Raw genomic sequence first — 27,711 nt, 5'->3', positions numbered from 1 at the left:
CCTACACCCCCCCACCCCCACCCCCACCCCCATCCCTGAGAGCACAGCACCATGGAGACCTAGGAAACAACCTCACTGACTGTTAGACACACACGCACAGGCCCACACACCCATACATGCACACACAGACACACACACATGCCTATTATACACAGGTGCACACTCACAGTCACACACACACACACACATACACAGGTGCACACACACACACACGCACACACACACATACACATACACAGGTGCACACTCACAGTCACACACACACACATACACATACACAGGTGCGCACACACACACACACGCACACACATACACATACACAGGTGCACACTCACAGTCACACACACACACACACACATACACAGGTGCATACACATACACAGGTGCACACACACACACACACACACAAATGCATGCACACACAGACACACACATACACAGGTGTACACACACGCACATACATAGGTGCACACACACATGCACAGGTGCACACACACACACATACACAGGTGCACACAAACATGCATGCAAACACACACACACAGGTGCACACACACACATGCATGCAAAGATAAGATGCTCACACACAAAGATGAACACGAGTACACACAGACATACAGGCACACAGATGGACAGATAGACTGTAGATTGTTGTGTAAAATAATCGTTAGATATACTTTTCAAACGGCAGTTCAATTTTAAAACATTCTAGCAGATACTTGAAAAATCTTATTTCTGTTATTCACTCGATAAGACAAAAAGATGGCCAATGGGGTGAGATCGTTTTACTCATTTCAAGATTTGCCAAAGGGGTGAGATAATTTCACTTGCCAGGCAAAAAGTAACTTAAAACAAGATAGTATTTTCTACTTGAGAGGGAAAAAAATTAACGTCTCATATGTCTCATTAAAAGATTAAAACACTTTTATGCAGCGTAGCGTCCAAACGGTGAAAGCCTTTCCCATAATTACCTGACCCGGGCCTGACTGACAGACACACAGAGGGGTGAAACGTGAGGAACCCTGGGAAATCTCTGAGAGATTTAGGACTGAAGTGGCGGAGCCAGGAGAGTGGGCGCGGCCGCAGACAGAACCAGAGCGATCGCTAAACAGCAGTCATTAGGCGTCTCTCTGTTGAGCATCATAAAACGGCCTGGCGTCAGTCTGTGCTTATCAAGCAGTTGCGGGTTTGGTGTAACGTGGTGTGTGCAGACACACACACGCACACACACATTTACACACATACACGCACACACACGCATTTACACAAACACAACTATGTACGCGCACACACACACGAATACATGTACACATTTACACAAACACATCTATGCACACACACAAATACACGTACACATTGACACAAACACATGTCTATGCACATAAACACACACAAACACATATATAAACACACACATAAACAAATGCACACATGCTCTCTCTCACACACACACACACACATATATATAAACACACCCGCATAAACAAATGTCAATGCACACGCTCACACACACACACACACAAACACATATCTATACACACACACAGACACAGACACAGACACACACACACACACACACACACACACACACACACACACACACACACACACACACACACACACACACACACACACACACACACACACACACACACACACACACACACACACACACACACACACACACACACACACACACTGGACATTGCTCTGTGGTGTCTCTCATTCTCTGACAGTACTGGCTGCTTAAGCCCAGCAGTGAATCACCCATCACAATGAGGGTAATCTGACAGCACTTCAGTATTTCACAAGAGTACGTTGCAACATTTTAATTACACTCTTAAAAACCAGACCTGGTTTCTTTCTCTCTCTGTCCCTCTCCCTCATTCTTTGTGTCTCTGTCTCTCTCTCACGCACATACACATCAGCATGCAAATATTCCCATGTGGACCAATTTTTTTTTAAATGATGCGCAAATCTGGACTGAATGGCCTGTTCTCATCATCCCTTTTCTTATGTTCTTAAGTTTCACACGACTCTCTTTCTCTCAATTCTTTACATTTTCTCAATTTAAAGTGCTTTATTGGCATGACAAAATGTACACTTGTATTGCCAAAGCATGGCAAGTAACATGTGAAACAATGAACAACAATGAACAACAATGAATAATAATATTGGTACTTATAATCTCTCTCTCTCTATCACACTTTCTACCTCTCGCTTTTTGTCTCTCGCACACACGCCAGTGCACAAAAGTTGCACACGGCACAAGGTTACCCTTCCTCACCAGCTACCGATGAAAGGGCACGGTGAGATAAACTCTGTTTTTAACGGCGTATGCAGTGTGTGGATCTAATGAAAGATTCACAGGGATGACACCACGCTCCTGTTCCGCGTGTGACACTACAGAGCTGCTCTCACAGCGTGACACACTTCCAGTGCCCCGCCGTACATCGTTCATGTTCAGAGCTATAACGTACGTTTGCTCTCCGGGTTTGAGTCAGACGCAGTGACCGCGTGCCCCTGTCGGGACACATTACGGACGGCAGAGTAAATGTGGAAGAGCAGAAGTGAGCTAAACATGGTGGTACAGGGGGGGGCGTGAGGGATGAGGTCACAGGGCCATCGCTGGGGAACCCTAAAAAGACTGGGAGCAATTGCCATGGTTACGGAATATTATGGGGTGACCTGATAAGAGACCTAGAAGCGTGTTTAACGTCAGTGTTCTGACCTCGCACCCTGACAGGTGTAGCTGGGTCATTCGCAACTGTGCGTGTGTGTGTCTGTATGAGTGTGTGTGTGTGTGTGTGTGTGTGTGTGTGTGTGTGAGAGTGTGTGTGTGTGTATGTGTGTGCCTGTGTGTGAGCATATATGTGCGTGTGTGTGTGTATGTATGTGTGCGTATATGTGCGTGTGTGTGTGTGTGTGTGAGCGTATATGTGCGTGTGAGTGTGTGCGTGTGCGTGTCTGTATGAGTGTGTGTGTGTGTGTGTGTGTGTGTGAGTGTGTGTGTCTGTATGTGTGTGTGTGTGTGTGTGTGTGAGAGTGTGTGTGTCTGTATGTGTATGTGTGTGAGTGTGTCTGTATGTGTATGTGTATGTGTGTGTGTGTGTGTGTGTGTGTGTGTGTGTGTGTGTCACTCAAATACAGACATCAAACGGACAGCCAGACAGGTAAGCTGAGTGAAAGCCAGGGGACTACACACACACGGACAGACACGCTGACACAAGGTGAAGATGGACAGAGGACAAGGAAAACAGGAAGACACAGAGCCAGACGGAGAAGAGAACAGATGGATACAGAGTAAGAGACATAAAGACAGACGTACAGGGGGGACAGACAGACGGACAGAAGGCTAGAGAGAATGGGGGATGGAGAGAGAGGCACAGACAGATGGACGGACGGACCTGAGGATCTGCAGCTCTTCTTCTGTGGTGTGCAGCTCATCCCTCAGCCTCCGCCAGCGCAACAGAGCTTTCAACTTCCATCCCTCATCCCCTGCTTTCTGAGAGAGAGAAAGAGATTCAACTGCCACCCCTCATCCCCTGCTTTCTGAGAGAGAGAGATTCAACTGCCACCCCTCATCCCCTGCTTTCTGAGAGAGATTCAACTGTCACCCCTCATCCCCTGCTTTCTGAGAGAGAGAGAGAGATTCAACTGCCACCCCTCATCCCCTGCTTTCTAAGAGAGAGAGAGAAAGAGAGATAGATAGGGAGAGAGATTCAACTGCCACCCGTCACCCGTGGGGGATGGAGTGAGATAGATGAAGGGGAGTGAGAGGGAGAAAGAGAGGAGGAGTGAGAGGGAGAAAGAGAGGAGGAGTGAGAGGGGGAAAGAGAGGAGGAGTGAGAGTTAGCCTAAAATAGTTGGATGGGGTAGAGCTTTGAATTTGAGCTTTAATTTGAATGAAAAAAATGTATTTATTCAATGTACTGACTCAGCCTAAGAAGGCTTTTCTGTCAGCTGGAATCAGTCAATTCAGCCACATGCCCGCAACTAGACCTTTCCCCCACCCCTTCTCTGTCTCTCACCCTCCTTTTCATCCCTTTCTCTCTACCTCCCTCTCTCACAACTGACCACACTGGGAGCAGTCCCACTCAGTTTTCCGTGCTAGTTTTCCATGTTATTTTTTCCACGCTAGTTCTACAAGCTAGTTTTCGTTGGCAGTTCGGATGTTTCTGTTTTGGCGTAAAGAAAGCCGGGGTCTGTCCGAAAAGCAATCCATCAAAAAATGAAAATAAAGAAAATAAAAACAAAAAACTAATTATTTGTCACTCACAAGAGTACTTTTCTCACTCATCCGAGAAGCGAAGAGACCCTTTCTGTTTTCTGCGACCATTAGCACAGAGGCTGTTCTCAATTCAAAGGTCCTTTCAGCTTCCAAAAAACACACATAAACACCACAGAGAGGAACAAATAAGATACTCCCCTGGACCCAAACACCACCGCTGTACGAGGCGGGTTCCTTCTGTGTGAAAAGACGTCTTAATCTCTCCTTTCTGGCAAACGAGACGTGGAATTTCAAAACGTAATTACCAGAATCATGCCCGGGACTCCACCCTTTCAGCAACAGCAATATCGGCGGTGGGTAATTAATCTGGCGGCATCGTTCTTAACGGCCTCATCCGACAGCGTCTCTGAAGCGCCGTACGTCACGGCCCGGAGGTTTACAGCAGGCCTGCCCCCACTTCAGGAGCCGGCCGGGTGCCAGAGATGGAGCGATAGGAGCTAATTAGCCTTGAAGTTTCACCTCAGCCAGCTCTCCAGGTGTAGCAGCGCTAACCACCGCACTGTGCAGGTGCGGTCCCCTGAGGCCGTTCCTCCGGTGCGCGCTCCCCTCCGCTCCTCTCCGTTCCTCTCTGTTCCTCTGTGTTCCTCTCTATTCCTCTGTGTTCCTCTCTGCTCCTCTCTGTTCCTCACTGTTCCTCTCAACTCCTCTCTGCTCCTCGCTGTTCCTTTCTGTTCCTCTCTGCTCCTCGCTGCTCCTCTCTGTTCCTCTCTGCTCCTCTCTGTTCCTCACTGTTCCTCTCAACTCCTCTCTGCTCCTCGCTGTTCCTCTCCACTCCTCTCTGTTCCTCTGTGTTCTTCTGTTCCTCTCTGCTCCTCTGTTCCTTTCTGTTCCTCTCTGTTCCTCTCTGTTCCTCTGTGTTCCTCTCTGCTCCTCGCTGTTCCTCTCTGCTCCTCGCTGTTCCTCTCTGTTCCTCTCTGTTCCTCTGTGTTCCTCTCTGCTCCTCGCTGTTCCTCTCTGCTCCTCGCTGTTCCTCTCTGTTCCTCTCTGCTCCTTTCTGTTCTGTTCCTCTCTGCTCCTCTCGAGGTTGAGCATCTGTTGTAGGAAGACTTGTTTTTGGCGAAGGCCATACACCTGTGTATAATGTGAATGTGTGTGATGAAGGCGTGCCTGAACTGCCGGGTCACTGAGATCAATAACGTCTCATCAGCGCCTTGATGAAAAAAAAAAAACATGCTGACACCTTTCCTTTGCATGGTTCTGAGGAACAGATTTTAGGGTTTTTGGTCAGTGAGAGAGAGGATTTCTGAGTTTTGGGCAGTGAGAAAGAGAACTTCAGGGTTTTAGTTGGTGAGAGAAGTGATTTCTGAGTTTAACTCAGTGACTGAGAGGATTTTAAGGTTTTGGTCAGTGACTGAGAGGATTTAGGGGTTTTAATCAGTGACTGAGAGGATTTTAGGGGTTTTAATCAGTGACTGAAAGAATTTAGGTGTTTTGGTCAGTGACTGAGAGGATTTTAGGGTTTTGGTCAGTGACTGAGAGGATTTTAGGGTTTTGGTCAGTGACTGACAGGGCAGTCAGTACCTGTTTTACCCGGGCCCAGAGCACATCCTCCAGGTAGGTGGCAAAGCCTTCGCTGATCCACTCCTCCGTCCAATCACGCGCTCCGATGGCCAGGCCGAACCAAGCGTGGGCAATTTCATGGCACAGCCTGGCGCCACAGAGCTCACTGTCTCCTGACAACACACTCTGAGAGAGGAACACTGTGTGTGGGCTGAGGAGAGAGAGAGGAACACACACGCACACACACAATGCACACACGTACACACGCACATACAGTACACACACACCACACTCATACACACGTATACACCACACACACACACACACACACATACAGTACACATCATACACACACCATGCACCCGCACACACACACACACACACACACACACATACAGTACGCACACACACACACACACCACATTCACACCACACACACACACGGACACACATTTTAGTTCTTTAATTGCGACACAGTTAAACAGGGACAGTGTAGGGCCCCAAGCTTTATTTCATGTCAGGGATGCGTTAAATTTCATTGCCAACAAACTTGAAAGACTTTCACACATGCTGTAAACTTGATTCATTGCTAAGTTTATACAAAAACAGTGAATGTACAGCACACAGAACAGCCATAAGGATGACATCACCACCATATTACAACAGACAGACCAGATAGTCAACTCTTATATCCCTTCTGGTGACATTTGTAGGAGTTTTTCTAGTGCTGTATCCATGAGAAGGTGTATGTTTGTAATGTTTTGGGTTCAGAATCTAAAGGATAGTACATAGTAACATCCACGACAGCACCTTCTCCAGATTGAGAGGCTACCCACAACGACAACACACACACACACACACACACACACACACACACACACACACACACGGCCGCCACCCTGCACGGACTTCAAAGGGTTTATTCAGCGGAACCCTATCATTAGGGCGGACGAAAACGCATCCCAGATTATTTGTAGCCGTGGTAAACAGGCTTTGGAGAAAACCGCCCGCGAATGAACGAGGCGTGCACAGGGGTGGGCCACGCCCTTTTCCCAACATTCCTGGAGCGTGCGTTCACAACACCAAACCCTCGCCCCCGCCCAAAAACACACAAGAAACGTGCCTCTTCCAAAATGCTGCTCCTGAAGGCACACAAAAACCACCTTCTGTGGGCCCGTTTCTCGTGGAAGAACCCAGGAGGAGCGCTTCTTTGGTCAGACGAGACTTTTCTTAAAATAAGACCTCTAGGCTCGTTGCCATGAGGCCGGCGTTCGTCTGGTATGCCCACTTACGTTCTCCGCAAGGCTCGGTCTCCTTTTTTGTTCTTGTTCCACGACCGTAGAGAAAGGTTAAGTGTCGATAAAACCGCAGCAAAGCTAGCCGCGAACGAGCTCGGGTCTTATCGAGGCAGGGAAAAGAAAAACACAGCCCAGCCACCCGCAGGTTTTCTGCTCCCCAGCCTATACATTCCAGCGTAATAGCTAGCAAATGTGCAGGAAAAAAAAGGAGTAAATACTTAAGTACTTATTTGTACAACCTTTCAGCTTAAATAGGTTATTTGAGGATAAAAGTAACCCGCAGGAAAATGGCTCCCGTTTGCCGGCCTTCTGTCTCGGGTCACTCAGCTGGCTCCCGCGCCCTTCCTGGTTCTTCCCCCCGGCGATGGTAAACGCATCGCGCTCCACAGGTTCCCCACGCCGTGGCCAAGAGCCATGCTGTCCATCGGCAGCCACAGATATGTAACCGGAGGAAACGGTGAGTACGGACTAACATCCGGACCGATCTGGGTCTTTCCGGAAGCTTCCGCGATGACCCCATCCCGCCATGGCGGGTATACGGGATCCATCTCGTTCGCAGAGAATGTGTGTGAGAGGTGTGGCCAAATGCACGCACATATGTGCACAGACATTACGCATATGTGTAGTCAAGTACATGTACTTGCACACACATGCACACACAAACCACACACAGACATATACATACACACCACACACATACTTTCTTTCTCACTCACACTCACACTCACACTCAAACACACTCACACTAACACACTCACACACTCAAACACTCAAACACTCACACACTCACACACTCACACACTCAAACACTCACACACTCAAACACTCAAACACTCAAACACTCACACACTCACACACTCACACACTCACACACTCACACACTCACACACTCACACACTCACACACTCACACACTCAAACACTCAAACACTCAAACACTCACACACTCACACACTCACACACTCACACACTCACACACTCAAACACTCAAACACTCAAACAGTCACGCACCACGGACACACACACAGGAGCTGCGGGAAGCTCAGAAGTGTTCGTTTAGACTCCAGGAATGGATGCAAACTCCAGTTGTTCCCGGCACTTTGCGATGGGGGACAGATGTAAGAGAAACACTTCCTCGCTCAAGCCTGAAGGCAAATCGAGGGCGTTCTCTGAAATTCAGCTTTAGCCGTTTTATTTTTCACTGAGTACCGAGGTACGTACAACAGCACAAGGTCAATACAGCGGCAGGCAAACAGGAAAGAAAATGTTCTCTACAAATCCCAACAGATGCTATACGCTAACTAGATACATTGAATGCTGTCCCCCCTGACTGTTCCAGCCAAACAATACTTGGTATGCCTTCTGAAAGTGCTTTACCAAGTACTGTTCAAACCTTTATACTATGTTTCACAACATACTGTTCAAACCTTTATACCATGTTTTACAACATACACTTCAACCCTTTATACCATGTTTTACAACATACTGTTCAAACCTTATACTGTTTCACAACATACTGTTCAAACCTTTAGACTATATTTTACAACATACTGTTCAAACTTTTACACTATGTTTCACAACATACTGTTCAAACCTTTACACTATGTTTCACAACGTACTGTTCAAACGTTTACACTATGTTTCACATGTGATTCCTGATTTACCAAGACCATTAGCATGTGCTAAACCTTTTAGCACACGCAAAACCAATAACATGACCACCGATTGGTCATGCTATTTGTTTTGCACTGATCATTGGCTGTGTTATTTGTTTATGGTTTTGCATGTGCTGTAATTTGGTTCGTAGGTAAGAAGCAGAGAGGAAAGAGGGCTAGTAATGCTGTAGCTGAATTTTCTGCTGATGGGCCCAACAGGCACCTTCAAATCCTCCAATCCGCAACTTCGCAGGAGGACATATTATGACACGATCACTCACACTCTCAGAAATAAAGATACAGTGGAAGTGCATTTTTGTTCCTCAAGATAAATTTCCCAAATGCACCCTAAAAATACCATAATGTTCTATTTGGCACTAATTAGTACCTTTTAGAAGCAAAAAAAGTACAAATGAATTATGCATTGCTGGCTAGGGGGGAAATGTTATGATCCTCTAGGGTACAACCCTAGTGACTGAAAGTGTTTATACTTTTTTCAGTATTTTTCATAGTTTTTTCAGGGAGTGCAAAATGTGCCAATCAAAGTTCTCTATCCTACCCACTCCACAGACCAGGACCTTTTGGTACAGCAGGTATAGCAGGATATAAATTATTGATACACTGATCCCTATAGGTGGCTGATTGTAATCGTGAATACCCTGCCACCCACCAATCCCAGCCACTTTCTACACAGTTTTCATCAGGAGTAGATGTGTGGCCTATTCACACCTATTGTTGAGTAAGCTGGAAGCTGTTTTTAAGGGCCTGGTTTTTTGGCACTGCAGTGTAGAAGCTGCTGGTTGGCGGTTGTGTGCCATACAGTAGAGGAGACTTCACCAGACTGAGCCCCCAGTCTCCAGAGACAGAGACCACCATGGCAAGACAAGGTATCAAAGGGGGTGGGTCTAAATGGCCAGGGGTCAAGGGCTCCACCCCTATTGGACAGAAGTTTGTACTAGTTTCCCCTCATGCCCCGCCCACCTCAGCAGGTTACTGGGCAGAACTTAATATCTGTATTCCTCTTCTTCATCCTGATTGGTCCTTGTTCCGAATTTGGTGGGAAGAGGTGTTGGTGCTGCAGCCTTCTCAAAGCGAGCAATCTGTGTGAACCTTGAAAATAAAGGGGTGCCCCATTTCGCCCCCCCCCCAAAAATCTGTTTGTGTATATTGATGTTTCCCAGAGGTCAGGGTAAAATGGCCTCCAGAAGGAGGAGGAGGAGGAAAAAAGAAATTGCTCAAGATAAACAGTGAACCTGCCAAGCAAAGCCAGGATTTTCAGCACTGTTTGGGACAGTGAGAAAGAGAGAGACATTATATCCCCCCCCCCCTCCCCTTCCTACTAGAGTAGTCCAGGACTGTAAATCATCCAGGAAGCAGAGACAAAATGCATTCTGACTGGGGGAGTCATAAGAATTATGCTGTCTCAACATTCAAACACGCGAGATTTAAAAGCACTGCGGCCTGTGCAACATGGAGCCTCACCTCCCTCTCCTTTCTTGTGTTGACATTATTTTTTCCGGGAAATGAGTTAACCGAATTACGCAGAGAAAGAGAGAGAATGGGCGAACGGAGGCCGGTGGAAGAAGTGAGGCAGTGTCCGTCACCGCTCGTTTAGGAAGGGGCCGAATCGGTCCTGTCAGGGTGGGAAACAGGGAAACAATGCGTTTCATTTCCTGTACATCGAGAAGCTAAATATTTCCCAGCAAAGAAAATTGTATTTGAAAGACCAGAAGCACACTGCCCCTCATGTTTCTGGCCAAGAAAACCTCATTTGAATACAAATTTCAGTTATACCCTGCAAAAAAGCCTGTCTTTTTGTCTTGTAATCTTAGTTTAATCTTAGTTAAATTTGCTTTTATTTTTTCTCTCAAGTAGAAAACACTAGCTAATAAGATTGTGAAAATGATTAAAATGCTTGTTGAGACTGACTAGTTTCTTAACCGTTTCTGTTTGGCAGGAGAGCACGTGCAGATGGGGGCGAGTGAGGACGGGCCTGTTTTTTCAGCCTTTCTCCAAAGTTAGTTTTAGCAGTTTATTTTTTTTCCATTCCTGAATTAATCATCGTCTGTGGCGTCCCAAACAAAAGTGGTTTGTTATTTGTTCCTGTGCAACACAAAGACCGCCTTTCACTGGCTGTTTTCTCCTGTGGAAGGCCTTATACGAGAAGACCGACCCACACCAGCCTACAGCACCGCAAAACCCAGAATGCACTGCTTTTCACTGGGATTCAGACTCGACAGTGCACTGGTCTTCACAATACACTGCATTGCAATGCACAGGCCTCAATGGTGAACTGCACTGCATTGAACTATGCACACTGAACCATACTGGCATTATGTCTCCACGTGGCAATGACCCTGATATTCCCATTCCAAATGGCACTGCACTGATATTCGATTCCGTACCGCACTACATCAGGATTCCAATTCTACACTGCACTACACTGGTATTCCAATTCCACACTGCACTAAACTGGTATTCCAATTCCACACTGCACTACACTGGTATTCCAATTCCACACTGCACTACACTGGTATTCCAATTCCACACTGCACTAAACTGGTATTCCAATTCCACACTGCACTACACTGGTATTCCAATTCCACACTGCACTACACTGGTATTCCAATTCCACACTGCACTACACTGGTATTCCAATTCCACACTGCACTACACTGGTATTCCAATTCCACACTGCACTGGTATTCCGACTCCATGCAGGACTCTTGGAAGTGAGGTCATGTTGACCAGGAGGAACAGGCCCAGGAGCGTAGATAAGGAACTGGCTCCTAATTTGAGCAGCGGGAGTCTGGCGGGTGGGGAGTTTATCTCAAACTCACACAGGGCCCGTCTCAAACAGACTCCTCCCACCCTCTCTTTAAATCCGCTGACTTCAAAGCTCAGTCATTCCTGCCTGGCCACGCCGGAATTATGTGGCTCCGCGTTCCCATGGTGAGGACGGTGCTCCGGGCCAATCCAAATGCCTGGCCATTTTAGGGCAGGACGCGCAGCTCCCACAAACATCACATTCTGAAAATAAATATCAAAAGATATCGCAACGCCATCGCGGGGGCCCGCGCACACAGGGGCTCGCTGTAGACTTTCCAGAAGCTTCTGGCGGATCTTTCCAGCTCCGCAAATGATTAACACTATCCACATGTTCTGCACTGGGGGCAGGATCAAGGGGGGGGGTTGTTACTGTGGTAACTGGGAACTGAGACAGGAGCTCATAATACTAATAATAATAATACATGCCGGTTTAGGTCCAGCCGGGATCACCATTGAAAGAATAATTATGACATCATCACTCCATTTAATTTCTTTCACAACTTTGGAATAGTTCCTGTGTGGCAGATACAGATTCTATAGATTCACCAGATAATCAGCTTCCACAGTCCTACTATTCTACAGGAGGTTCCGGTTGGTAACAGGACGTCACGGTATCGGATCACAGTCCAGAAGATCTGTAATTGTACTGTTGATCATTCCTCTTAATGAACTTTCAAAAGATGCATCGAATTAGAAAGTTCCAGTAGGAGAGTGAGAGCACTTTTCATTGTAGGAATATGGAGCTACACATCTGGAGGATCTAAAGAATCTCTGATCAAAACAAGCTAGCTTTCCAACCCTGAGCTCTCAGTAAAGGCCCAGTGTCACTCAGCCAGTATCCCATGGGAAAATCCCGCTTGCCCTGGCAATTACTCCCGCAGAACCACCATTTTTCAATTCTGCTGCCTGCGATTTCTGTATCTTGCTTCTCAAAGTGTTAGTCATCCTTGTTCCTCCTACAGGGTTATAGCAAATAATAAGGTTATAGCAAACTGAAATATCCTCCTATTGAAGCAAAAGCAGAAGCAGAAGTGAACTAATCAAATGGAGCTTAGGCTTTCTCATGGAGTGTGGAACCTATATGTAATAATTCAACCACATAGCTATCAGCCCCCTCTGGTGGCCGGAAGACTGAACTGCAGCAAAGTGAGGAGGCTGATCTGAAGAAGGGGGCTGCCGGTTGGCTCTTTCAGTCACGGCACCGTGCTGTGGTGCACGCACGAGCCTCGGATCAAATCCAGACCCACTGTAGATGGCTGCTTCATAGGGCGATTGGTGCCTGCATGGGATTCTGTCGGATATGAATCTGCGTTTCATCGCTTTTAAGCATTCCCCACTGGCTAAAACGGGCACTCAGAAGACTGCATCTCAAACGTCTTCTTGTGATGCCGCTCTGTGCGAGCTTAGCTGCAGTCTGCAGCGCAAGAAGAAGTAGCTGCCGGACACCATGCGTCTCGGAGGAGAACCGCGGATGTCTCGGTTCGGCTGTGGTCGTACAGACTCGGACATTCCAACGACGGGGAGGGAATTGGATATATCCAGCTCCAGTTCGGTGGCATTTTTTTTTTTTCCCACAAAGAACCAGAAGAAGTCTAGTAATGACTTGTGAGCTACAGAAGAAAAACCTTTTTTTCTCTTGACGAGGATGTGTTCGAAGATAGACAGACTTGGGTTGCAATCGAGGCCTTCTGGGGTCAACGACTGGAGGAAGAGGAGGGTCCATGCAAAGGTCTTTCACGAGTCGTAAAGCACATAAGTGTTGATAAGTGCCATAAAACGCATAACAGTTCAGTATTTGAAAACCACCTTTTTTAAATGCGAGATGCAATCTCGGGTTCGCTGGTGACAGCGAGGGAAACGACTCTCAGAATGTTCTTTCTGACACGATCGAGCTAACCCGACATCCAGAGAAAAATAAAGCAATTTTGGGAAGAAAAAAAAAGAGCGTATCTGCATCCCGATGCCGGCCGGAGTTCTCTGAGCCCAGACTGTGGTTTCTCTTGTTCCAGCTTCCAGAGACGCAGAAGCCGTGATAAAACCAGACGCAGACATCTCTACCGCAGATCGCCCTGCCTGTCTGTTCGTTCAGAAACCCAACCCTGCCAAACGTAGGCTTACTGAGAGCCCGCGCCGGTAGAAAAGTGGTAAAAGTTTCTATTTTAGCCCCCGAGGCTTGGCCGAATTTGAACAACAAACTCGACGAAACTTTTATGGCTTAGACATGATTGCACCTAGACTGGAACCTCCAGTCTCAAGTTCGGCCGCAGGTGTTCAGTTATCGAGAATCGTCCATGTTCTCGAAGAAGTACAGACCACTCCGCTCTGCTGCCACAGGCCGGCTTGCTCATCCTGCCAGCGGCGTGAACGGCTCTCGCTTGTCCCGACTGCGGAACTTCTCCACCCTAGGTCCCCATTGGTGGAATGACCTCCCCATCCCCATAAGAACTGCTCACTCACTGCCCATTTTCCACCGCAGTCTGAAGACTTATCTCTTCACGTTGTACCTTAACTCTTTTGTGGGAGTCCCTTAATCTATTGTCACTTGTTTTTCACCTGTCTATCGTTACCCGCTTGTATTTCATACCTTAATCTAGGACTTGAATTTGTATTTGTCTCGATACTGTAGTTGCTCAAGTTGTAGTTGTCTTGGTATGCTAGTTACAAACTTGGCCTATCCACCTTGTGTACTGGACATACACTCAGTGAGCACTTAATTCGGTATTTATTAAACTTGTTCTTTAGACTTATTTAGTCCTCTGCTGCTGTAGCCTATCCACTTACAGGTTTGGTGAGTTGTGTGTTCAGAGATGCTCTTCTGCATAACACAGTTTTAATGTGGTTATTTGTGTTACTGTCACCTTCCTATCAGCTTCAACCAGTCTGGCCATTCTCCTCTGACGACTCTCATTAACAAGATTTTTCGGCCTGCAGAACTGCTGCTCATTGGATGTTTTTAGTTTTTCGCACCATTCTTTGTAAACTCTACAGACTAGTGTGCGTAAAACTCCCAGGCGTTAAGCAGTTCCTGAGATACTCAAACCACCAAGTCTGGCACCAACAATCATTCAACGGTCAAAGTCGCTTAGATCACATTTTCCCCTGAATGTTGATTCAGTGAACATTAACTGAAGCTCCTGACCCATATCTGCATGGTCATATGCACTGCACTGCTGCCACACAATTGGCTGATTAGATAACCACATGAATAAGTAGGTGTATATGGATGTCCTTACAACCAATGATATATCAATTGTACCTTATCTGACGTGTTTGGTTGTTTGTAGTATGACCTTGATATGCACTGCTTTGTATGTCGTTTTGGATAAAAGCATCTGCTACTGTAAATAAAATGCAATGCGATGTAAAGAAGAGGATGGAAAAGAGGAATTAAAGAGACGTTTTCTCAACATCGCAGAGATAATGCCACTCTGACTGCTTCTGTCCAGCAGGGCTTCCATCAGTCCTGATAAGCTAGCAGCTGTAATATTCAATTCAATTCAATTCAGATTCATTTGTATCACGCTTTTTACGGAAGACTGTCACCAAGACCCTTTACAGAGTAACAGAAAGACAAACACCAGACCTGAAACACCAAAATAGCAAGTGAGGTACAAGTCTCTCCAGTGGGGAGAAAGACCATCAGGAAGGATCTCTGGAGGAACCTGACTATAGAGCGGGGGAGCCAATCCTCCGCTAGCCGGCAAGGTGCAACGGTAGAAGGATATAACAGAAATGTGTTAAGAAATTCATGATAACCAATGGGTTGGACAGGTTACAGTGAGGTAGTATATTTAAGCAGGAGGTCCAGATGAGGGTCACGTGAGCAGTTACAGAAGAACACAGTTTTTGTGATGCAGTTTCATGTTTACAGAATGCAGTCTACTGTCAACTCAATAGCTGTGTTCTTGTGCAACTGTATGACTCAGTCTAATGTTCAATAAGCTAGTTGACGAGGCGATGTTGTAAGTCGTTTCTGCTAAATGCCAGTAAAGTTATGCAGGATGTTGGCTCTTTGTTCTGTAACTTAATGTTTCCCGCATGACCAAACGACACAGCAGAAATGGAAATCTTGACCCACTTTCATCATAATATCAAAGTACTGCTCACAGATAATTTGCTGCAAAAGCCCAAAAATAAACTAGGCACCGTGGCATATTTTTGTTTCTTGATCATACGTTAATTTCAAAAGCTAGATTCATTAAGAATTCGGTTCTTTTTTTTAACGACGACACGTGGAAGAAAAGTGGGCAGGGACTGCGAGGGATGGCATAGCCAATCCGACGGAGAGGGCGGGATAATTAGGGGACCAGATGTACGGAGCTGGAGTACCAGGGGACCGTTCAAACTGTGCCTGCTTTTCAACTGGCTTGCGGTCGGTAACGTATTCGGGGCGCCTCTTACTGACGAGGGCTTTCGAAACCCGCCCTTGAAGCTCGGTGGTGGTAGATCACGGCGGAATGCCGACGGGCCCCGGTTTCTGGGTGACGTTATCCGGCGAGGAGAGGCGAGATGAAGGAGCTAAAACGGCCTCTTCTGTGCAGGAGACCCCCCCCCCCCCCCCCCCCCTCAGGAGCGGTAACATATCCAGCAGATAAGTGTTCTCCCCAGTGATAACGAGAAGAGGGCTGCGCTTTAAAATAACAACGGCGTTTCTGCGCGGACACTGCTATCTCCATTAGATGTCAAGGATGCTTTTGAACTCGAGTGCGGGAGGGCAGGAAGGGGAGTATGTTTCAAGTATAAAGGGAGGAGGAGGGAGGGAGAGAAAGGGGAAATACAGGAGGACTAATCCATCCTTCCACCGCCGAACGCAAAAGAGAAAGAAAGGCAAGCCCTATTTTGTGCTGTGAATTGAGGCGTTTTGGGCTGATGCATGGTACCCCGACACCCCTTCTTCTTTCACCAGGTGAAGGAGAGGAACGCTTTCTTTTCTTCTCAGGCGCTTTTGTGCGCCTGGCTACGAGGGAGGAGAGAGAGAGAAAGAGGAGGATAGAAAAGAGGAGAGGGGTAAGAAAAAGACCTCTTAAAGCGCTTCGGTGAGAAACGCCTCATCAACTGACAGTTTGATTAAGTGCCGTCTCCCGTGCCAAAGTCCCCGAGCCTTGAAACCAGGGCCCTGTCACACACTTCTTGGGTTACGGGGCAGGGACGCTCCAGTTGGAAAAGGGAAGAAGTGCAGAAAAAACAACGCTGACATCACAGAATAAATATTTAAATTCTGTTAAATAATTCCCCCCCCTTCGCATCTCCGGCGGGAATTACCCAAATCTTCCATGTCCGCAGTCTGGTCTCTTTTACGACCACACATGTAAAAGCTACGGGTCCGTACAGAAGGTATTTTCTCATATATCTATGCATTTAGTTGATCCAAGATCATTTGTTCACCCTTATTTATTAATTCTTTACTAGGGACAGTGCACATTAATCAACATTTTCAGTTTCCACATCAATGTAGTAAGCTAATGAGCTAATTTTCCTCTGTAGTCCGTAACCTGCATGTCCTTGAACTGTGGGAGGAAACCGGAGTGCCCCATGCAGAAACGGGGAGAACATGGAAACTCCACACAGAGGGGCCTAGGGTTGGGCTGGAACCCAGGACCTTCTTGTTGTGAGGCAACAGTGCTACTACTGCGCCAACGTGCCGCCCATCAAAACCCTTCTAGTCGGCGCTAGTTACACTCTTGTAGGCCAGACAGCGAGGATAATCGTAGTAACAGCAGACTCGTGAAGAACAGACAGGTCACAGGTAATGGGTTCTGAGGAATGTGCAGTAGCATCCTTTTCCTGACGTTTGCGGCTTTCTGGTGTTGACAGAATATTCAAAACTGTGTTCTGAGGAAGTAGACGACTTGCTGTACAAGCAGGCTGTTACCTGCCCTGTCATGACGGCATGTTGAAAACCCCCTAATTCTGCATTTCATTCAACTGTCAGCTCAAGTCTGACCTTTCTCCTGAATACAGAGATTATCCATTCCAGCGGTAAAATAAAAGTCAATTATCTCTATACAGTCAAGTACAGACGCTCACGGTCATGTATTTTGCAGTCATGAGTGAAGTACTACACCTTAAAGTAATTACCTAGGGCCTTGTGTATGTTGACTGAGCAGTATAATGAGCCAGCCTGGTTCAGCTCTACAGTGGGAAAGGGGTATAATGAGCCAGCCTGGTTCAGCTCTACAGTGGGAAAGGGGTATAATGAGCCAGCCTGATTCAGCTCTACAGTGGGAAAGGGGTATAATGAGCCAGCCTGGTTCAGCTCTACAGTGGGAAAGGGGTATAATGAACCAGCCTGGTTCAGCTCTACAGTGGGAAAGGGGTATAATGAGCCAGCCTGGTTCAGCTCTACAGTGGGAAAGGGGATTAACCGTCTTCACCTCTCAGGGTTAAACCCAGTGCCCAGTGAGACATAACAGCTTCAGTTTCATTTGTTTTGGAGTTTAAAAATCTTTCAGCGCAATGATCTCACTCCAGGTCAACGGGCCAATGCAATAAACGACTGAAAATACGATGGAAATAAAGTGAAGATTCCAGAGCTTTTGACACTTTTATGGCGCGTTAATTCTTTTCTCCCGGGCATCTTCATATCTTTCCTGCTGTAATTTTACAGTTTTAGGCAAAGGTGGCGTCACGGTGAAATACAACACGTCCAAACGTCAGTGCAGACGGCCCACCACCACGAAACACAAACGCTTTTCCAAAACAAGCGCTTAAACGGTCAGCAGCAGAGGCCCCGCCCAGAGCCACATCTGCTCTCCGATTGGCCGGAGCCCGTGTCGGCCTGCGTTGTCAAAGCAGCGGGATGCACTACGCTACATCCCGCTACTCCCTGTATCTCTACCACCGTGCAGATCGCCCGGACAATTTCACAGCTCGCCGCGTTTTTACAAGCGGGCGGAGGAGGAAGAGGGGAGGAAGGGAGGGAGAGTGAAAGTTGAAAGGAGAGGAAAAGAGATAGAGGGGGAAGGAGAGAAAGAGGGTGGGAGGAAAAAGAAAGACAAGGGAAGAGGAAGGAAAAAAGAGAGAGGGATGGGTATTTATTCCTGTGCCTGTACACTTCAGGTGTGTTCACGACTGCAAGTCTGTGTTTTGCAGACACACCTGGAAGAGGGTTGCCAGATTTAGTAGAACCTTCCGTGGACCGGGGAAGGGATCGGGGACAAAGGGTGGTCCAAACGCAAATTCAGTACAAACTAACTAATTTTTTTCAATCAGTTACTCAGACCGAACATTATGTTGTCTGGTTGTAACTACCAATTGGACCTGTACAAATAATCTGAAGACTAGATATTCCGGTCAAAAAAAATGGACCTCTGGCAACCCTAATCTGTAAATCAAAGGGGCTTGGATGTCGGTGAGCCAAAAGACAGCTGCAGGTTCAAATCCAGGGGGTGGACAACTGGCTGTTTCCTTTCAGCAAACTACCTTACCCATGAATCACTGTGGTAGACATCAGTTTCATGACTGTCGAATATTTGAAAATGAAACGGCACAAGTCGACCCGGAGGGTCTTCGAGCAGTGAACCAAACATGTGGAGCACATCTCTCCCACGCTGAGCAGCATTTAACAGAAACCTTTATTATCTATTAAACATTTCATGGAAATTTTCTGTCAGCTCTTGGGTTACAGTATAAAAACAATCACCCATCGATATGTCAACTAACAACATGGCCATGGCCTAATTTCAAATCCAAAGAAAGATTAATAATTTTTTTACAAGCTTTTCCTGGCTAGCGGCACTTTCGCGTCGCGCGGATGTTAAACCAGCGCTCAGCCCTTCAAACGAGGAGAAGCAGCGGAACCGCTCTTCTTTCCCTAAATCCTGATCCGACTTTCTGATACGACGCCAAAAAAAGCTACTTAAGACGGCCCCTTCTTTTCCTTATGACCGATGACAAATGCAAAGCGGGGGGAGCGGGCTTCTGAAAACTTCTCGCTGAAAACGCCCGATTTACACAACCGCATGAGTCCCCACTGCTTCGTTCTGTCGAAGGACACGTACCGACCCGGCTTCAAAGCCGAGGAAAAGAAAACAATGTAGTGCCCTTTTCCTGACGCTCCCGGGCGGAGCACTGGCCCTGGCCAGATGCGGAGATATCGGACCATTAAGACATTCCCGCCGCCGGCTCACGGGAGAGGGAGTTAGCGGAACAATCGCGACCTGACTCCGACCCCTCTACGCAACGCCTCACTTCCTCTCTCTCAGCAACAACAAGAAAACTTTCACATTTCCTCAGTTACAATGAAAGTGTATACTTATGCATCATTTATTTGCTTGGCCAAAGGGATTTTTCCTTATTTATTTGTAGTACTGACTTGTGTCAGTGTAGTTGTGTCTTTAACAGGGTAGACCAAGACCTAGTGCTTTGTTCTAAAGGGGGCCGCCTACCGGCCACACAGTACTAAAGAAGAGTCGATGACGATTTCACACCCTACAGGCCACACAGTGCTACAGGAGAGCCAGTGACTATTTCACACCCTACAGGCCACACAGTACTACAGGAGAGCCAGTGACTATTTCACACCGTACAGACCACACAGTACTACAGGAGAGCCAGTGACTATTTTACACCCTACAGACCACAGAGTACTACAGGGGAGACAGTAACCATCACACCCTACAGACCACAGAGTACTACAGGGGAGACAGTGACCATCACACCCTACAGGCCACACAGTACTACAGGAGAGCCAGTGACTATTTGTGTACACCACATGCAAAATGGCAGATGAAAAAGCCGAGAGACTATTTACAGAACGCTATCGCTCAGCAGTGTGGATGTTATGGTTACAGTTATTGTTATCGTTATGGTTCTTGGTGTGGATGGGCCTTAACTCCCATGCTCCTTAGTGAGCTCACGGTAGGTCTGGCCAGTCTTGCCTGCCCTTACTTGACTTCTTAATCTTTGGTTTCGAGTTCCCCCGCCCCCCCCCTCCCATACCTCTGACCCCCCCCCCCCCCCCCCCCCCCCCGCCCCCTCCCTCACAGATGTGAGAGCGGGATATAGAAGCTGTATTTGGCCTGGTGTCAGATGCTGGGCCTCTTATATTTCCCAAACTGAAGATTAAATGCCTCTGGTCTCTGAAGTTCTTCCAGGAGCTAATGGCTTTTGTTGCTGGGCATAATCCACATATTCTCACACATATCCTCTCCTACATCCCTTAGGAGTGTAATTTTACCCCCGCAGTACCCCACCGCCGCCCCCTCTGCACGTACACACAACACAACCCACACACACACAACACAACCCACACACACACACACACACTCATTACACACATACACACACACACACACACAGACACACACAGACACACTCACACACACACACACACACAACAAACACAGACACAAGTATACACACACAACACACAATAAACACAGACACAAGTATACACACACACAACACACACACACAAATACACAACGAACAGACACAAGTATATACACACAACACACAATAAACACAGACACAAGTATACACACAACACACAACAAACACAGACACAAGTATACACACACAACACACACACACAAATACACAACAAACAGACACAAGTATATACACAAACACAACACGCACATAGACAGAAATATATACACAGACACATAAAGCCTGTATGTGCACTCCCCCTTCTTGGCCTGGCAGGACGGTGTTAAGGTTGAAGCACTACACTGTGCTGTAACGGGGGAGAGAGACGAGGGGAGAGATGGGGGAGCTCTTCTAACGAGGGATGACGGAGACCCTCCCGCCTGTACTCAAACAGCGACTCTATACAGAGAAACACAAATGAACTGGAGTTTAGCCAAGCCTCGATAATCACACAGTCCCACAGATACAGGAAACAGAAACCTGCGCAAACAGCACCTTGGCAAACATCTACACTTCTTAAGAGCATCAACTCCGAGACATAAAAAATGGGGGTGTCGGTTACCAATAAAAAAAAAAAAAGGATGTCATTGTCCTGTCCTACAGAAAGGCGGGGGGCGGCTGTCAAGACTGATCCCAGAACAGCGCTGAAGCGGCGATAGCCCCTGCCTTTGATCCTAAGGGCCGGGTAATCTCTAGTCTGGGGCTCGGAATGATGACCTCATTTTCTCCGGAACGCTCCCCCGCTGATGGAATGTTGGCACGGCGACGGGCAGCTCCAGAGGAAAGCGCTGGGACCTGTGTACTGGCCACCCAGGTGCGGACTTGTTTTTTTTAATCAAAGAAACGTCAGAAACAGTTTTCCCCCCCTTCCTTCTTCTTCTGAAGGACAAATATCCAACTTCTGAGAAGTCCTGCCACCGTCTATCAAGCGTCATTTGAATTTTATCTTAATAAATAAACATCTGATCTCATTCCGCAAAGAAAAACATTTCAAATAGCCAATAACAGACAATAAATAGCAAAAAGAAATTCAAATTGGCAGTTGAATACGCCATATGTCTTGGCTATACGAAGAAACCGAGCTCGTGAAATGCATGAACACTGTTGGTGACGACATACGTTCCACCGTGTGCACAGAACATCTGAACCGCACAAGTTGAGATGGAACTCCAAGTTCTGGCCAAAAACCGCCCAGACCTTATGTCACCAAATGAAAATAGTTTTGACGAACCCAACTGTTCTCAGATAACAGGCTACCACTGGGTCCCAGGACCCTGTCCTCAATTCCCCTCAGTAACTCTTAAGTCCTGAGCTGTGGGGGACCCTAAATGTGGACGTGAATTGCCTACAGCTGTGACATTTGAGGCTCTCGGTAAGAAACCATCAAAGCAGATTGACCTCACCCATTACACGGAGCCTTATACTTATATCTCTTATACGTGATAAGACACGGGCCTGAGTCTCCCTATCCAAACAGGGGAACACAGGAAAGGGAAGCAAGCAAACACAGACATTGCACTTATTCACACTTTAATGACGTAGGACTTAATAACGATTAGCATTCTCAGCGTACATGAGTGAAAGTTTTATGGAGAAAGCCAGTGAGTGTGGGGGGAAACAACTTTAACCACAGAGAAAAAGCTTTGAGCTGGACATCCTGTCACAAACACAAGCCAAGCAAAGTCAACAGCCCTCATAAGACTCAGCTACAAATTTTTGGCAAGGCCAACAATATGTTTACCCTTGGTCATTAGGGTCCTTTCATCCACGGTAGTCGACATGGGTGCCATTTTAAAACAGCCAGACAAAAACAGATGAGTCACATCGGAGGAACGTTTGGGCATACACGAGTTGACTGTGGGTCACAAGACTTTGGGTTTCTGTTCTGCAGAACCCTCCTACCCATAAGTGTCTGCTCTGCAGGTTAAACATGGCGAACAAGGCCCGTGAGTGTGCGCCCATGAATCCGGCTGGAATTCCGTCCGGGAAACGGCTCAGGGCACTACACAGGGAAGCCAGGAGCTGGCAGGGCACCAGAACACCAACGAGCTTGGTTTGTATGGTTATGTTTGCTTTTGGTGTGTGTGTGTGTGCGTGTGTGTGGGCCTGTGCAGGAATTTTCTTTTTTAAAAAATTTTTTTTTTACATTCATTAAATGCATTCAGTGTTATGTTATTTGGTTTGTATGGTTATGTGTGTTTTTGATGTGTGTGTGTGTGTTGGACTGTGCCGCCATTTTTTTACATTGATTAAATTAATTCAATGTTAATATGGATGCCAAGTGGACACATTTTAGTCCAGAACAAATGCAGGGTGAAATGTGTATGGGAGGTCCCCACAATGCAGGTAGAGAGTCAAGACTCTGAAGGAGGCATGCAGATAACTCTCTTGTTTACTTGTAGTCTACAATTTTAACAGACAGAACTGCAGGATAGCCTGGCCGTGTTCACAGACTGGCACAGCACCATAGCTGTGTAAGCACTGAACTTTGGCCAGAAGCGTTTATAACACAAAATGACAGTATTAAAATGCTAAATTATGTAGTCGCATTTGCCGTGAAGCTTCGAGACGGCGCTATAATTTTACACATCACAGCAGTCGGCGGCTGAGCGCGGACGTTTGTGTTTAGCGTTTCCACGGCAACAAACCGCGCATTATGGAGATGTTTCTGCCCCACATCCACACAGCTCTCACAAAGCTCTTTCACACTGCGGCGAAATCAGTGTCCAACCGAGCCTCACTTCAGCCAAAGAAAACAGTTACAAAGTTCAAATTGCAAGTGAAACACCTCCGCTTACCAAAAACCCGGGCGGTACAGCATTAATCGGAGATGTCCTTTCACAAAATGACTTCTTCTGAAAGCTTTGAACTGGAAAGGCCTCTACTGGCCTCTCTGAGAACTGCGTAGGGGGGTGTGTTTTTTTTTTTTTTACCTGGCCATCCCGAGGCTGGAGAATCCGGGGGGGACAATGAGCACGTCCAGGCGGGGGAAGGGGTGAACCCCGAGGTGGGAATGGGCGGCGGTCAGGCAGGGGGGCAGGAGGGGGAGGAGCGTGGACCCCGCCCGCTGCAGGAGATCGGGCGGGGCGAAGACCCGGTGGGGGATCACTGCCTGGAGCTGGGCCGCAGTGTCAGGGAACCGGCACGGGTAACCCACGTGGCTACAGGGCTCTGCTTCAGTCAGACCTGAGCAATCAACGTCAGCCTGCAGGGTCTGTTCCTCACCGGTCAGGCCTGAGCAATCTACTCCAGAACAGCGTTTCTGGATCACACCAAGTGGACCTGGCTCACCGTCCAGACGGCTGAATTTCTGCTCCAAGCTGCAACACAGACAAAATATTTCTTTTTTTTTTTGTTGATTCTCATGTGTGAAGTCAAAGATTCCTATTTCTGTGAACTCATGGACGGCCTACCTGCTACTCTGAGAAAGATTTGCAGCCGTAACATTCATCGTTGTCCTGAGATCGGTCGTGGCTGCAGAAGTGGGTCTTACCTTGGCCTCCACCCACTGCCCTACTGCTATGGTGAATGTGGAGGCTGGCATGGGCATTGTGACGTAGTAATCCCAGCAGGAAAGCCCTGGAGACAGAACAGAGAGGGTATTGCAAAGCCTGGTTCAGCTCTACAGTGGGAAAGGGGTATAATGAGCCAACCTGGTTCAGCTCTACAGTGCGAAAGAGCTATAATGAGCCAGCCTGGTTCAGCTCTACAGTGGGAAAGGGCTATAATGAGCCAGCCTGGTTCAGCTCTACAGTGGGAAAGGGCTATAATGAGCCAGCCTGGTTCAGCTCTACAGTGGGAAAGGGGTATAATGAGCCAGCCTGGTTCAGCTCTACAGTGGGAAAGGGCTATAATGAGCCAGCCTGGTTCAGCTCTACAGTGCGAAAGAGCTATAATGAGCCAGCCTGGTTCAGCTCTACAGTGGGAAAGGGCTATAATGAGCCAGCCTGGTTCAGCTCTACAGTGAAAAAGAGAAAGGCAATCAGCACCTGTCTCCTCTGGGATGGGATGGGCCTCGTTCTCCCCGCTCATAAGGACCACGCATTCGCTGGGGGCACGCACTCGGGCCTGCCAGGTTGACATGGCAACCGGTGGCTCCTGGCAGGGGAAGAGGGCTCGGTTGTTGATGGGAGAGCCCTGGGTGTAGACACACAGCCTGGGGAGACACACACACGCACACATTATTTCACTCACGTTGACTGACCAGCGCTTGTTTCTCACTGAATTACCCATTGGCAAACCCAGGGGTTCCCAGACCTCTCCACAGGTACCCCCTCCGCCAGATCCAGGAATGTGATGTGCTCCACCTCAGGCACACCTGGTCGAGGAGGAGGTTTGGCAAGCTCTGGGCTCACCACTGTTACTTCGTTATCCTCTATGAAATATTTAGGAATTGTCCCAGGTCCATCCAACAATTTACATCCAATAAAATGGAAAGGTTAAAGGTTTGTAAAAGGCTGTCCTGCACCAGTAGATTGGCAGCAAGGAATGCTGGTTTGGTATGGCTTCTCAGGGATGGATATGCCACACCCAATACACAGCAATGTGAGCTATTCCTGGTCTTACAAGAAACACTCTAGTATAATGAAGAGAACCAACTTACTGGTGGCTCCCAATTAAGCCACAAACGTGCATCTAGCAAGACAGAAAAATGCATCATAAAACATGTCCAGAGACATGTAGCCCAGGGTCTACAGATTAAAATTAGGCTTCCTAGCTACATCTGGCACATTTACAGAAATGTATTAATGTGCGCTGACCCTGACAAACAAATAAAGTAATAAAGTAAATTAAATATGTAAATGATGTCACTGTCAATTAAACAGTTGTTTTAAAAAAAACACGGAAGGAGGCGTTTCCTCGTCCATGCTAACCTGCCGCTCTGGTCCTTGGTCCACCTCACTGAAGCTCCCTCGGGTTTGGTCTGATACCAGATCCTGACGGCAAGGGGAAAGCCATGGGGCATCTGAACGCCCCTCTTCCGAATCTGGAGGCTCCAGCGTTCAGTGTGGAACTGGAGAGCGCCCCCTCCTGGTGGGGTAGATGCGCGGGCGCACCGGGAGTAAAGGTCCTGCTGACGCCTCCAGTGAGTGGAGGGCATGGAGGTCAACTCACGCACCAGGGCGGCGGATAGCTCCCCGCCCGAGTGCCCTCCGACCCCGTCCGAGAACAGCGCCCCCAGACCTGGAACAGAGGCCACGTCCACCTCCTCCACCTTCTGCACAGTGAGGTCACAGCAGTCCAACACCAGGATGAAATCGCCATCGTCTTCCCAGGACGCCTCCTTCTGCCCGGCGATGACCCCTTCTGAGGAGGCCGTGGATGTCTGCGAGTCACCGTGGCAACAGCCCCCACCCATCCCGACTTTGGTGCCGTCGGTCGAGTGCGAGGTAGAATGCTCGGTCCCGGGGGTGTGGTCTGTGGAAGAAGAGGGGGAGGGGTTTGGTCCAGACCGCGCCCCACACTCATGTCCCACCCCTTCCCCCGCCCGCAGGAAGAGGACGATGCTCCCGCTGATGACCTCGCGATCGAAGTGAACGGTCAGGTCCAGCACGTAGTGCTTCACCAGCATGTGGTTGGTGTTGGCCTTCAGTGGCAGGTCGTCTCTGCTGGGGTCCAAATCCTGCTCCGGATCCAGGTTTGGGTCTGACTCCATGTCAGAGCTTTCCAGCGTATACTGTGGCACACCTGATGGCCAGTACACCTTCTGTGCCATCAGCACCTCTGTTCATTTAAAAACAAAAATGTATACATATGTAGGCTCTGTGTATGTACACACACGCACACACAACAGACCCAGAGACCATTGCATCAAGTGTATAACACAAATTCCGGCTACAAACATGACAAATAGGACTCAGACAGTGTTGCTATAGGATGTACATTTTTGTACATGTACATGTACATTATGTGGCAAATGCGTCTCGAATACCACCTGTGGTCCTCAGAAATGTTATGGGTTTCAAACAACTTATTACAGCTAAATATGTAAGCTCATTTAACAACTGCTTCTATTTGAATATATTATGTATAAAGGAACAGCGTACACACAGAAGAGTTAAGTCATACTATCACACAAATGCTGATTAATGGCACAGCATATGCATCATTTTTGTGTATTTGACATTTGTGACTCAGTTGCACTTTGCATTTTTTGGCATTTTGTTTTGCAACGTATAGCCTATTCTTCCACATGATTTATGTATTGCTTTAAAGAGTCTGCAAATAATTAAAATAAAACATTGATGCGTGTAATAATTAGATTAACAGATTAAAGAACACTGCGTGAATAATTCAAAGTAAAAATTGCATTCGCCAGGGTTTGAATAAATACATAATCTATACCTGCTGAAATAATGCAGAAATATTTTATTCATAAGACATCATGGACATGAAGTGGAAAACAGTGAAAGAAATAAACACGTGAGATCTTACTTTATTTGAAATGTAGAGGCACTTAACTATTCAGTAACCTACACGTGTACAGCAGTAAGAACGTCAAATTGTTTGACATGATTTTACCCAATTGACGTGATCTTGTGATGTAAAGTTATAGGTACACACCAGACGCGATTCGTACTGTTTTGTTAAGATAGACTGCTATTAGATTAAGTCTGATGCACCAAAATGAAATGAAATGCACCAAAGAGAGACCAACTGCCTATAGGATGGCTATCCACGTTTAAAGTTGGCTAAATATAATTCATTGAGAAGGAAAGCTAAAACACAATAGTACCCACGCCATTCAAATAGTTCTCGTCTTGGGA

General features: G+C 47.3%; 1 protein-coding gene across 3 annotated transcripts in view; it reads right to left on the bottom strand.

The window, feature by feature from the left end:
- The window catches only part of aopep (aminopeptidase O (putative)), an 89,537-nt gene that overhangs the window by 61,511 nt on the left and 315 nt on the right, over positions 1-27,711 (bottom strand). For 2 of the 3 annotated variants that reach the window (XR_009710011.1, XM_061260422.1), the window contains exons 2-7: positions 25,819-26,668; positions 24,934-25,100; positions 24,358-24,523; positions 23,878-24,264; positions 5,813-6,002; positions 3,408-3,505 (exon numbers count right to left, since the gene is read on the bottom strand). Coding sequence is in view for 2 of the 3 variants with exons in the window: in XM_061260422.1 (XP_061116406.1) it covers positions 3,408-3,505; positions 5,813-6,002; positions 23,878-24,264; positions 24,358-24,523; positions 24,934-25,100; positions 25,819-26,668 (1,858 nt within the window). In the remaining variant the exon portion in view is untranslated. The remainder of the gene's footprint in view (positions 1-3,407; positions 3,506-5,812; positions 6,003-23,877; positions 24,265-24,357; positions 24,524-24,933; positions 25,101-25,818; positions 26,669-27,711) is intronic. The other variant, XM_061260423.1, reaches the window with a different exon arrangement.

The sequence above is a fragment of the Conger conger genome, chromosome 11 (genome assembly GCF_963514075.1).
Source record: "Conger conger chromosome 11, fConCon1.1, whole genome shotgun sequence".
NCBI classification, from domain to species: Eukaryota; Metazoa; Chordata; class Actinopteri; order Anguilliformes; family Congridae; genus Conger; species Conger conger.
The sequence above is the reverse complement of the archived record's forward strand: the minus strand, read 5'-3'. Positions and strand labels throughout refer to the sequence as shown.